The 13,774-nt window shown below is 37.3% G+C and overlaps 1 protein-coding gene across 2 annotated transcripts in view; it reads right to left on the minus strand.

Moving 5' to 3' along the window:
• Positions 1-251: 251 nt before the first annotated feature.
• Positions 252-13,774, minus strand: part of GAS7 (growth arrest specific 7) — a 154,207-nt gene continuing 140,684 nt past the window's right edge. For both annotated transcript variants that reach the window (XM_081933950.1, XM_081933949.1), the window contains 8 exons: positions 12,767-12,882; positions 10,173-10,247; positions 8,766-8,844; positions 7,366-7,494; positions 5,584-5,707; positions 3,528-3,607; positions 1,930-2,028; positions 252-1,535 (listed from right to left, as the gene is read on the minus strand). In XM_081933950.1, the coding sequence (XP_081790076.1) occupies positions 1,422-1,535; positions 1,930-2,028; positions 3,528-3,607; positions 5,584-5,707; positions 7,366-7,494; positions 8,766-8,844; positions 10,173-10,247; positions 12,767-12,882 (816 nt within the window). In that variant the 3' untranslated portion in view covers positions 252-1,421. The remainder of the gene's footprint in view (positions 1,536-1,929; positions 2,029-3,527; positions 3,608-5,583; positions 5,708-7,365; positions 7,495-8,765; positions 8,845-10,172; positions 10,248-12,766; positions 12,883-13,774) is intronic.

Raw genomic sequence — 13,774 nt, forward strand, 5'->3', positions numbered from 1 at the left:
GGAACAAAGAACATGGTGGTTTCCCCACAGCAGTTTCTGAAATATAGGAGCTAAGGATCAATTGGTAAGGCCTTGAAGTACCATCATAAATAGCTGCATTTCTGAAAATATCTAGCTGTATAATGCGTCTTTGGCTGGATTCATATAGTCACTTCTTAACTCACTTGTGTTGATTTTTGACCATCTGATAGTTTTATAACGAGACTTAATATGGCCTGAACTCTGTTATAAAATAAAACTTTTTTTTAAAAAAAAAATAGCTGCCAGTGTGTGGGAACTCAAGAGCCAAAGGCTTGCAAAATCTTCCCCCGTACCCAAGTTCCATTTGAATTTTGCTGTTGTCATCAGTGCAGTTCATATCGCTGTGACATGAACACAAAATTGGAAATCAGGGAAGACATATTTGGCAGAGTCAAGATCCTAGCCTCTAAATAACCTAACACTCATGTAGGGTTATTTTGCAGATGGAGATGCACTTGGAATTTGGTTTCTTACACTCTGCCAAAGGCTCTTGAAGCACACAGGATAAGAGGCAACTGTGTCTTGAAAGTGCTCTTTTTCTATTTTGGGGAGGGGATGACTCAATAGTTCCAATTCTCTGATCGTTTCTGCAGATCCTGGAGAAGTCAAAAGATCACAAGTAGCTTGAGGACTGCAGCCAGTTAAGTACCTGAGACAGTATAAAAGAGGGCCAACCCAAGCGTTTTTCTTTGGGTACATTGTCTCCTGACCCACGGCCTCCTTTTCTTTACTCAAACAAGCCTTTTCACTGTAGCCTTGCAATAGTATTTGCAGTTATAGGAGACAATGGTTGTTAAAACATAACACTCTACACAGATATTATCCTCACAACATCCCTGTGAGGTAGGTAAGCATTATGAACTCCATTTCCTAAAGTGTAGGTGGGAGAGGAGGTGGTGGTGGGGGATTTAAAACCACCTCCCCACTCCCGCCTAATTCAGTGGGAACGTTTAGGAGGATCTCCCTACTTCCAGAATCACATTCAAACTCATCCGTCCATAGGTTTGGCACAGCCTTATTTGTGTCTGAACATTACGGTACAAAACAGAGCATCATGCAAGGGGAGTAGCACAAAATAGATAACCACAGAATAGTAAGATTCTTTTTGTACCAGCAAACAGACCCAGCCATTGATCATGGGAGCTGCACGTGCTTGGCTGCTAGGAGCCAGTTTCAAAAAGAAGGAAAAAGAGTAGCTTCTCAACCCTGGAATGTTGGATGTTTAAGGCATAGCACTATAGGAATGGAATAATGATCAAACATGACAGAAATAGTCCCTACAGACAATAATAAATAGATACGGAAGCTGACAATGGAACATCTCTCCTGTTCCTCCTCTTGAAGCTTTATGGAAATCCCTCAAACTGGGTGGACTCAAAAGCCCACCTGGTCACGGAAGTCTATATCTCCATATCCACGGGTCTGATGTTACCGGTTTTGTGTTCTTTTACCCACAGTTCTCTGTCTTTGGCTGGGTCCACTTTCTGAAGCAACTGATCCACGGGTTCCACTGTCTGAAAAACACAAGAGCCACATGCCATTGTTTTCCTGTATCTACAAATGAATGCCTGGCAGACAGTTAGAGTAGAGTATACATGAGCCCATTTATTTTTCTTCTACAACATGCAGATCTGCTCTTTTTTGTTTAACTTTATGGAATTAGGCATTATAAATGCCCACTTCCAATGTGGGTCTTGAATCCTGACCTTATACTGTCAAGAATCTCATTTCAAGGGTGCCACATGACTCATCCCAACTCAAAGTAAACAGTACTTACTGAGAGAGCTGAGTTATCTGCTTTTATGCGATCACATATATTAGCACAGAGGATTCTATATAAGTTTTCAGATTTCTATAAATCTCTCCAAAGTACAGCATGAGAATGGATTCCAAGATAAGCAGACTCACACTTTGGTTGAACATGTCTGTCTCGTGTCGCAACTGTGTATATTGGCAAAGGTGCTGCCGGATCATTTCCACCCTCTCGACTTCTAGCCTCTCAAGTTCCTGAAATGAAAAGAATGAAATACATTCATTAATGGATAAGGAATAAAGCCCCACCACTGTGAATCAAATATATAGCAAATGTTTATTCATTTTGGTCTGTTTTGGTACTTTGTAATTGCTCCCTACCTAAAGCAAAGGTGGCCAATCCACAGATAGTGGGACAATTTTTATGGCCCTTTTATGGCCATTTTATGGCCCAAAAATCATGACATCAGAATTTGATGGCAAGCCAGGCTAGGTATGATTGTTAATAAAAAAGTAAAATAAAATCAAAAATAGAATATTAAATTCTTTGATAGGTTTAATCCCTTAAAATATCTTATTTTACCGAACTCATAACTTTTAGCAGTACCAGCAAAACAAGTCAAAATCTCTCACTATGATACACTATTGTGACTCCCCTTGAAAAATTTTCTTTTCCTTTCCTTTCCTTTCCCCCACACTTCAAATATAATCCATTGTTCTGATCTGAGTGGACAAATCAATATTTTCTCAAAAATTGTAAAATTGAAGAAAGGAGTATATGTGCTAAGTAAGTCAATAGTGTGGAAAAAAAATGGAACTTGGTTTTTGTGTGTGTTTATGTTTGTGCTTTCAAGACAGCTTTTTGATTCCCTGGGACTGTCTAGACTAGGCTCTGCAGTTTTCTTGGCAAGGTTTTTTGGAAGTGGTTCATCGCTGACTGATTCTGAGGGCTCAGAGAGTGACTGGTCCAAGGCCACCCAACTGGATTTGTGCCTCAGACGGGACTAGAACTCCCAGTCTCCAGCTTGGTGGCTTAAGTACCACACACCAAACTGGCTCTGATCTATTTTACCATGTATTTATTTAACATGGTATCCCACTGGCTACTAAGATGTCTCAGCATTTTATAATATAAAACAATTTTAAAATCAAGACATTAAAAACAGTTAAAATGGCAATTAGAACAAGCTAGTTGAAAATGTTCATCATCGCCTTACAACAAAAGAATATATTTTAAAAAGCTTTTTAAAAAAGTTAATAAAGGTCCCGCAACATTGCAGGCCGTGCATTCCAAAGAGCTGAGTTAGCAACCAAAAAGGCTTAATTTTGGCTCACCCCAAGACAAGGGCACAGCAACTATTGGCAAACCTCCTCAAGTGACCTCTTAAAGCATGGAGGTTCATATAGGAAGAGGCATGGCTTCAAGTAGGGGATCTACATAGTAACATGACATAGAACAATTTCTAGACAGAAGACTAGGAAGTATAAAGGGTAACGATACAGACCGTGGGATTTATAAACATGTAATATAAATTCATATGATAGCCTTATTATTATTATTATTTTAAAAATTTAGTCTAAGGAAGGGAGAATATACAACCAAGTTTGAACAAAAATTCAAGCACAGGGATTTTAGTATTGGAAACACGGCTATAAATAAAATGGGCTAATATATGTAAATTACACTCAAGGTGAAAAAACAACACCTTACTTCTGAAATATGCACTGTAGGACGAGGCTAAAATTTAACTTACCAGAGAGGTGGTTACCATTTCTTCAAACCATTTTGACTGAGCTTGGTTATACAAATCCACACAACGCATGAGATCATCTCCTAAAAAACAAATTCCCCAAACCATCATGTGAGTGCGTCTTGCAATTCATTCATCTACCCAAAGGGTGCTTTACTATTAATGTCGGTGCCATTATGATTTCATTTTCTGATCTTTCCTGGGTTTGTATTGCAGCTATGCGGGGCAACTGCACAATTTTTGGGGAAGATGCTGCTGCTTTAAGGAAATGCTATGTGACAAGACAGGTATTACATAATTGCCTTCCTGCATATCCAAACACTTTTCTGCCTTTCATATGAAGCTCTACACTACACAGCCCTGGTAGCTCATTCTAATTAATTAAGAAAAAAAGCAAAAACTAATCTCTTCATCATTAGTAGAAGTGAGAAAGTCATTAAGAAACATATTGCAAATTCAGCTGGCTGGTTGGCATGTCTCATTAACTTCATATTAAGAATGTTTAAGAGAAGATGTAGAAAAAAACTTCAGTTCTATTATTGCCTACTCCTTTATGGAAATCTCCCTAGGTTTTCCTGACCAAAGAATAATGAAAAATAATATTTGACTACAAATGAAAAATTATTGTTTCTTTCCTTTGGAGATTCCAATTTATAAATTGCATTCTAAAGGTTTAGATACTAGTGATCAAATTATACTTATCAAAGAATCCTTAACAGGATTCTTTGATAAGTGAACAGAGGTGAGACAGCTTCCCACATGGAAGTTAAATATAAAATCCTGCTGAGATTTGATTGCATACTGCCTATTTGTGTGTAGTGGATTTGAATTTGAAATAAGGAAACAGCCAGTCAGTATTTTATAACACTGCTTCTTAGGCAGAAACAGAAACCTTCAAATTTCTTTTGAAATTTCTTCCCACTCTACCTTACAGAATTGCACATAAATAGTAAGGATGTGTTCAGACTTGCAGAAAGATGTCCTGTTTAAATTTGGACCTTAGCCAGGTAAAGTCTGTGTCAACTTCTGTTCACTTCAGGATTCAATGAAACATACAATTTGACCAGCAATAAATAAACTTTTCATGCAGCTGTAAACAGAGGCACACATCAGAAAACTAAATGGGAGGATAATTTAACCAAGAGTAGATGAATCTTCACACAGCTTTGCCTATTGGCAGCTTTACTGACTGAAACAAACACACTTTTCACACTTTGTATGCTTTTTTCTTTCTAATCCAGTAATTCAATGTCCCAAATTCTGCACTGAGATAGAACAGTAGGATCTATATTAATCGTATGCAATAATACATATGTTTTCTTGTAAAGCTGACTTAGGCGCTAATTTGACTTTCTGTCCTGCCATCTACTGTTCAATGCAAGCAGCTTTTTTTTTTACAAAAGCAAATGTAAGTAATTTCAAACTGAAAAAAATCTAAAGGTTGACTCCAATTCTGTTTGACTCCAATCCAGTTCAGATAAATACATAAAAAAGAGAAATACGTTAAATCGATTTATCTCTATAGTACCAAAACGTACACACGATTCAATTTAAGAAATATTGGTACAGTGATGACATAGGTGGCTTGCCTTCTGCAGCTGATGCTGTCCAAGTATGTTGGACACTCTCAAATCCATTTGACAGGAACAAGGAGGCCTTCCTGGCTGGAGGTATAAGAGATGGTCCAACCCAGCTGAAGATTGTGCTGGACTCATGTCCTCTAATACTGGCTACTTTTCCTTAATTTCTTTACATGCATCTTAAAAGTGAAAGTATGGGATAGCTATAATGGTCTTCATTACAAAGGAACTAAATCCTGGAAACAGGATCACGATGGCCAGAAGGTCCAAACTGGTTTTTCATATATGGTTTATCAGACAAAATATAGATAAAAACTTAAAGAATGCAGTTTTGATCAATGCCAAAATTTAATGAATCGTGCTCTTCTTCCTAGATAAATCAATAGAAACCCTTTTATACTCCATTTCCCTTTGACATTCAAATTTCCTTGTTTCTGAGTCTTTGTACCGCACAGTATCCTCATTCTACATACACTCACCAGCTTGAGTAGACTTCCGCCTGGCCTTTTTAATTTCCTCTTCTGTCTTGTTGCTCAGTTTTATCTCCAACTGCTGTGTTTTCATCTCTAAATCCTTTTGCCTCTCTGTTAATGCTTTTCGAGCCTTGAAACAAACCAAGAGTCATAAATTTCTTCACAGAAAGAAATATCTATCTGCCTTTTCCTTTCCATAAGATTTATTCTTTTACAGGCTAAATCACTGCAAAAACAGAGTACGTGCTAAGACTTTTGCAGCTAGAACATCAAGGAAATGAACTGGCACGCTATCTCCTGGATGAGACCTTGAACACCAAACTATTGGGAAACAAAGTACCAGTGTCTGAAAAAAGGTGGTATCTAGGTGACACTATTGAGGAGCCTTAGTGGTACAGTGGTTAAATGCAGTATTGCAGGCAAACTCTGCCCAGAGCCTGGAGTTCGATCCTGATAGGGCTCAAGGTTGATCTTTCTGAAGACAGTAAAATGAGGACCCAGACTGTTGGGGGCAATATGCAAATAATGCTAACATTGCAACCCACCCAGAGAGTGCAGTAAAGCACTGTGGGTGGTTTTTAAGTCTAAATGTTACTGTTCTTTGGAACCCTATTTTATTTAGTCACTTTAAATCATTGCTGAATAGATTACATTGTATTTCCACAAGCTGGTTCTTTTCAGGACCTCTTGCCAGCAGAAGCAAAGGATGAAATTATTGACCTACTCATTTCACTTATCAAAGTTGTCCAAACTAGTAGCTAAAATATTCAGTATTGTTTATAGGACACTAGGACAGCATCTTTTGTTATACCTTAGGACATAGAGCATAAAATATAGACTAGACAACATGGCATAAATAATCTTGCCCTCCTGTCTCTATTCTGGCACTTTCTTTTCTTCCCAGTGTGACTGTCACTCCACTAGTATAGCCAACCAGACTACTTGGAGTGATGGGTTACAATTTGAAGAACCATATTTTTCTTACAATCATATTACATACATACTATTTTTTCAAATATCTTCCTGCCTGCCTCTTTCTGAATTATCTGTCTGTCTGTCTGTCATCTCTCTCTCTCTCTCTCTCTCTCTCTCTCTCTCTCTCTCTCTCTTATCCATTCATCCATCCACACACCCCCAGACCCCCACACACCTACCTACCTACCTACCTACCTACCTACCTACCTACCTACCTACCTACCTACCTATCAATCATGGTGGTGCAATGGCTAGAGTGCAGTACTGCAGGCTACTTCTGCTGACTGCCGACTGTCTGCAATTTGGCAGTTCAAATCTCACCAGGCTCAAGGTTGACTCAGCCTTCTATCCTTCTGAGGTCGGTAAAATGAAGACTGATTGTTGGGGGCAATATGCTGACTCTAAACCACTCAGAGAGAGCTGTAAAGCACTGTGAAGCATTTAGATATAAATCTATCTCTATATCTATCTATCTATCTATCTATCTATCTATCTATCTATCTATCTATCTATCTATCTATCTATCATCTATCTATCTATCATCTATCTATCTATCTATCTATCTATCTATCATCATCTATCTATCTATCATCATCTATCTATCTATCATCTATCTATCATCTATCTATCATCTATCTATCTATCTATCTATCAATCAATCAATCAATCAATCAATCTATCTATCTATCTATCTATCTATCTATCTATCTATCTATCTATTTATCTATCTATCTATCTATCATCTACAAGGATTTCTATGACAAGCTTTTGAGCAAGCACACCAGTTTTGCCTTATTTATGAGAAATTCTTACCTTTTCCACTGCTGCATACCTACTAACCAGTTGTTTTCGCAAATCAGCAATATGATGGTCATACTTTTTCATATCTTTCTTGAAGTTTTCACGGAAGTTGAGTAGTGGTTTCTCCACTTCTGCCTGGAGCTGGCATAAAGAAAAAAAGAAAAAAAATGGTTTAAAAGATTTTAGATGCTAGGAACTGGTGTGGGGATGGGGGGGAAATATTTGGATTTAGAGCAAGAGAAATGGGAGGAATTCTTCTTCCTTTCTGAATTTTAGAGCCAATTAGTTTCTACACATTGTGTGGTAGCAATAACCAATCTTGGCTAAACACTAAGATAAATCAGTCAAATTTGTTTGTTGTTAAAAGCCAGAAAATATTGATAATATGAACTAAACAAGAGAGTTTTTAAAAAATCCAACCTATTTCTATCCTCCTGTCAAGAAAACTATATGGACTACATGTGCCTGAAGCTATTACATGAAGTTTACAAAAATGCTATCCCTTTTGCATGGGAGGAAGAACTGGAAAGTGCTGTAGAAAGTTCTGAAAAGTAAGAAAAAGCTAAATTATATAATCGTGGATTTCATATCTGTTTTGATCTTCAGATATCTGTGTGAAGCAAACACTTCAAAGCAAGAGAGGAAGAATATAATCCTGAAGATTTCAAAGCAGTTGCCATTTCAACAATGAGATATATACGGATTTTCTGTTTCTTTCCTCTATGTTGAAGGGATGGGGGAAGGGATGGCAAATTTTGAAACAAAAAATGAGCACTTAAGATACAATTCCTGCAGGATTTGATTCTTGCCACTTAGAATAGCCTACTCTAAAATTTCAGTATTTCAGAGAGGAATCAGTTACTTTCTTAACTGTAAATAAGTTACAATCCAAATTGAATGGTTATTTAGGCCTTTGTCCAAATATCATCAAATTATAAAATATTGAGATTGCAATCTTGTATGCGATGATGAAAACAGGAGTTGCTTAAGTAATAAGTAGCCAGTTTTTACTACTATTACCACTACGATTAATATTTTGATGAACACTAGGATATTAATTTTTTTTTTTGGGGGGGGGGGGGGAAACTGAAGAAATGATATTGTCCAATCCAGAGTATCAAACTCGTGGTGTCACGTTGTTGTCTTGTGATGTATCGCGACTTCCCCCCCTTCGCTAAAATGGGGGTAGGCGTGGCCAACACGTGATGCATCTGGCCTGCAGGCCGCGAGTGTGACACCCCTGGTCCAATCACTGATAAACATGAGCACATATTTAAATTTATTCTATCACAACCAATAACTTTTCGGAATGAAATTTTGTCAGGATCAGGAATGAACAGTATAATCTCAGGTAATCTCAGGCCCACAAAAACATGATTACATTTGACAATTTAGAGGAAATGATTTGATACCTTAGAGGAAAATTTAAGATGAACCTCTGCTTCATCAGCCATGCTTTTTTTTAGCTGAGACCAAGATTCACCGAGTGTCCTGCAATGCATAAACCTGGTTAATAAGAAATGACTTCCTCATTAGGATCTGAAACTCATCATTACCACAGCTAATGGGATTAGCTATTAGCCAAAGCATAACGTTTAACATTACTCTCAATAATTCTCTCTCTAAATTGAATTCAGTGAAGACATAATCATGACTATCTTTAGAAAAATATCATCAAACCCTCAGGATTAATAAATGAAACTCACAATATAAGGCTTAAAACTAACGTTTATTTCAAATAAACGATCAACTTTTTTGTGTTCTTAGTTTTAGATTCAGAAGATGAAAATAAACAGGAGAAATTACAAATCTATGGAATCAAACTTTACCTGTCATATTTACATATTATAACATATCAAGCCAAGAGTTTAGCATATGTGGAATGTGCATGATAAATTTACCAAACTATATTTTGAGCACTTTTTACACATACAACAGATGGATAATTTAGAAGAAATGTTTCTATAGATACTTAGAATACTTCGGAATAAAATCTTTATTACAACATGTGGAGTAGGCCATCTGAACCCACAGAAACAACAACCACCACAAATAGATCTAGATTAGTTTAGAACCTGAATGGGAAATCATATAAGGAATCAACGCAACATCATGAAAAGAAAGATAGGATGTAAGTGATAAATACATTTCATCGGGCTTTCTCACCAGTTTTCTCCTAAAATGTCTAAACAGGAGCTAAGGATAATCTACTCATTCTGAAATGTAAAGCACCTTATTAATATATAAGCTGTATGTTATAGTACGCTAGTATCTGAAATTACTCAAACAAATTATATTCACAAATATTAGTGTCTCTCTGTATCCCTCTCTGAAAAGGGATGTGTGTGTGTGTGTGTGTGTGTGTGTTTTGCTACTCCATATATGACTGTCCTAAAGGATTTGAAAAATATTCTGTTCTTTCTGTATGACATTTTATAGACTTGTTATAGTGAATGCTTTTATTTTAAAAATTAACTGAGAAAGCCCCAATGCTTTGGCCATATTACTGTATAAAGAGTCACTTTGGGTCAGCTAGGTATCTTATTTCAATTGCAGCAAATATGACAACTTTGGACATCATTAAAAAAAAAAAACCAACCATTTTGACTAGTTCAATATCTTTGCCAATTCAATTCTTCCTTCATCTGCTATAATATATAGCTTACATATCATAGCCATATATGGAAGAAGAATTAGACAAGATGGTCCATTATTCTAATATTCTTCTTGGAGAAGAAGATGAATCTCCTAATAATGTCATCAATTTTAGAGCAGACTGTAATCTGGCAGGTAACTAGAATACAAGAATGCAAATTTACCCTTCTTCCTGGGCAGCCAGGGAGTTCTGTGATAATTTAGATAGGTTCTTGGCATATTCTTCTTCAATTTTTATTCTGGAAAAAAAAACCACCAGTGACATCAGACAAAAGCTATTATGTATTAGAAACGTAGCTTGTAATTACAATCAAATGCAGTACATTTAGCAACTCACCTCTTGGAGCCTGTATTTTTATATATTTATAGGCTTACCCACAAAGTTTGCCAAGAAAATTAATTGTAATTTAACAATTTCACTAAACTCATGGATTATAATCACAATCCTATGTAGGATTTTCATGAGTCTAATGAAATTATATAGGTCTGAGTGCTATTGCTGTCCTATATACCTCTGTTAGCGGTAATTGCTCTGCAGTTGATAAAGCAGAGATAAAGAGGGAGGAATAGAATAACTCTTAAATCAATGCACACTTGATTTTACCCACTTCTTTCCAAAAGTTTCCAGTGATACTTATTTGCCAAAAAAAGGTCCTTGCATGCACAAAGGAAGAATGAAGAGCAAAGCAAACTTAGATTTATAAGGTCTAGCAAGTACAACCAGATTTCAAGCTAAAGAACATTCCCTGTGCTCTGAAAAGTGAAGATTTGTCGATGCCCACATTTTGCCAAAGGGATGCTAAACAGTTTTTATACTTAAAAGCTCCCTTTGAGTCATGAGAGCATTTCACTATTAATTCGCCAAAGTATAATTGTAGGAAATGAACCGATGCTGCGGCCCTTTTATTTCTCTCTCTCTCTCTCTGATCAGGCAGACAAGTCCATTCATGGAACAGAATGTTCCAATCGCCACTTGCAAGTTGCTCTCCCTCCTATTATTATGTGGAAAACGATTTAGAAGAATGCTCCTTTTAGAAGAAAAATGATAAATAACGAGCAGCTATAAATAATAACTGTTTATCTTTCTCTCTTGGTTTATCCTTCCATGTCACACAGACGTTTTAAGTTATTTAAATGACCAGAGCTAATGTGAGCATTTGGGTGGAAGGAGGGGGGGTGGGGGTGGAGAGATTTCTGAGATCTGTCAAAATCAGCAAGAAGCATGACTCATCTGGACTCAGAATGAACTCAAGCAAATTGTACTCCTCTCTTTCTGCAGCAAATATTTAAATGGGTCCTTAGTAATTATAAGAGCTGTTTTCCTATTTTAAAAAACCACCTGAGGAAACATAGTGCTTGCTAGTTTTTAATCCATCCAGCCTGGAGCAATGAGATTATGAAACAGAGCTCCTGAGATTGAAATTCCTACCAAGGAAAGAGGGAGCTATGGTTTTTGCCAACTCCCTCCCTCTCTCAATTGCTGCACTCCCTGAAAATCAGAAGGAAAAGACGCTTGAAAACAATATGAGGATAGGGACCAGTATGATTTAATTGAAGATAATGGAAATTTCTTGCGATTTAGCATATTTCTGTTGCTACGAACTTTTGACTATTGATATTTTGCTACATAGAAAAAACGTTTTGTTTGTTTTCTCACTGTAGATATCTTTCTGTATATAAAGTGAGAGGGCAGAAAATGAGAATATATTTCTACACACGACAGCTGTAATTTGTTGAAGATGGAGCTGCTTTTGAAGACCAGCCAGAAATTTAAGTTGGTCCAGTATGCAGCAACTCACATCTCACTGAGCCATCCTGATACTGCTATCTTACTCCATTGCTGTTGCAGATGGATTGGCTACTACTAGATCTCCAAGTACAATTCACAGTACTGGTTGCTATCTTTAAACCCGTTAACGGTTTAATGGCTATATATTTCAGAGACTGACTTTCCCTGATCAAATATTCTCACCTGATCCTGCCAATCATAGAATATCTGCTCAGGACTCTTGGGTAGAGTGACAGGAGGAGCCCTGCAGGTGGACATTCTCTTTGACAGCTTCCCTCCTATGAAACCCTCAACACAACTCTGGGTCATCCTTACCCTTACACCCTTTCTAGCTTTTCCAGAAGGCCTTTCAGGACTGATTCTGGAACCCTATATTAGTTTTTATTATAATGACACTGATTCTATTTATAACTGCCTTATTTTTATACCACTATGTTTTATTATGTATGTTGTAAACCACATACAGTTTGTTTGGATTGAGGCAATACACAATGGGTCCTCAGGTTACAATGATAATTGGGACTGGAATTTCTGCCACTAACTTACATGGCTGTAAAGCAGGGGTGGCGGCTACGGATTCGCCTGGGTTAGAAGAACCGGTAGCTAACGTTATGGCCGGTTCAGAGAACCTCCAAACCCCAACTCTGGCTCTAACACCCCCGACCTCATGATGCTGTGATAATTGTAAGCCCTCTGTTACAATCTGAACTGAATGAATGGATGTAAGTTGAGAAGTACCTGCATACATTTTATTAATAAATATATACACGAAACCATTAGAGTAAAAAAAAGGTAACAAACCCGCCCTTCCATTTGCTGTCTAATCTCTGAACATTACTTGTGTTTAACAGAAAATTTTCCACTAGACTTGTACATGTAGACTTGTAGAATCAGGAGTCTCGCCATTGGGAACATAAACCCAAACCATAAAGGAGTCAATTTAGCTCATTACTGAGTTTTCTAAGTTACCTTTCTCGAATAAACTCTGCCATTTCTTTCTGCATTTGCTTCCCTTTCAGTTGTTTCTGCAAAAGAATTTCAAATCCCGAGACTGTACTGTTCCCTTGGGGGTCCTTCTTATCAGTCTAAAGAAAATGAACAGCAAAAGTAGGGGCCAGGTGAGATGCGTTAAGAAAATGCAATCACATCTTTATACTGTAACAGGCATTTGCAAATATGCTGGGAGATATCCAGCTGTCATAACACTCTCTCCTCCGTCCTAATAACAGAGATATAATTGGTGCTAACAAATCTGCCAGGATTTCTTAAAAAAAAAAAAAAAAGGCAAGTCAGGGGCACCAGAGCTTGTTCTTGTATACGTGAAGCAAGCAATTCAATAGCAAGGGACTTTACGGTCACAAGAATTTACAATGACTATTATAAAAGGAACTCATAATGGGGTGCTGGGTATTGTACAGGTTGAAGAAAGAACCGCCTCCCCTGAAGAGTTCAGGGCTCTGATTAACTGGGAAGTTGGAAGAACATTCTGGAAAAAGGCAGTGGCGAACTAATTAAAATTAACAAGAACTCTCTCTAAACGCAGTCTCCAATTCAAGGTATTCTTTACTTTTTTTTCTCGGAGTTTGCAACTTCCAGGAAATTCTACCTTTTTTTTTATTACAAACATCTTCACCTTCCCTTTTCAAAAGTTCAATAATACTTACAACCTGGCATTAAAAATTAAACAAACTTGAAACGTGTGGTGAACTCACATCAGGTGGGCCAGTTCAAATCCCAGTAAAGAGTTGAACATACTGAGCTCCAACCTACCTAATGGGGTTATCTATGCCAGATGAATTGCAATAAGAACAAAACTGGTTGTATAGTCCCCCTAGTGGTCAGTAGTGAGTATAAACCATCCGTTTGAATACAAACGGGGGTGGTGGTGGTGGTGATACAGTGAGGCTTCTAATATGAGGCTCAGACAAATTGACATCCATAGGTCATTAATCTGGGAGTTCAAAACAAATAGGAAGG

This window comes from Natrix helvetica, assembly GCF_964273705.1.
Source record: "Natrix helvetica genome assembly, chromosome: 1".
Lineage (NCBI taxonomy): Eukaryota > Metazoa > Chordata > Lepidosauria > Squamata > Natricidae > Natrix > Natrix helvetica.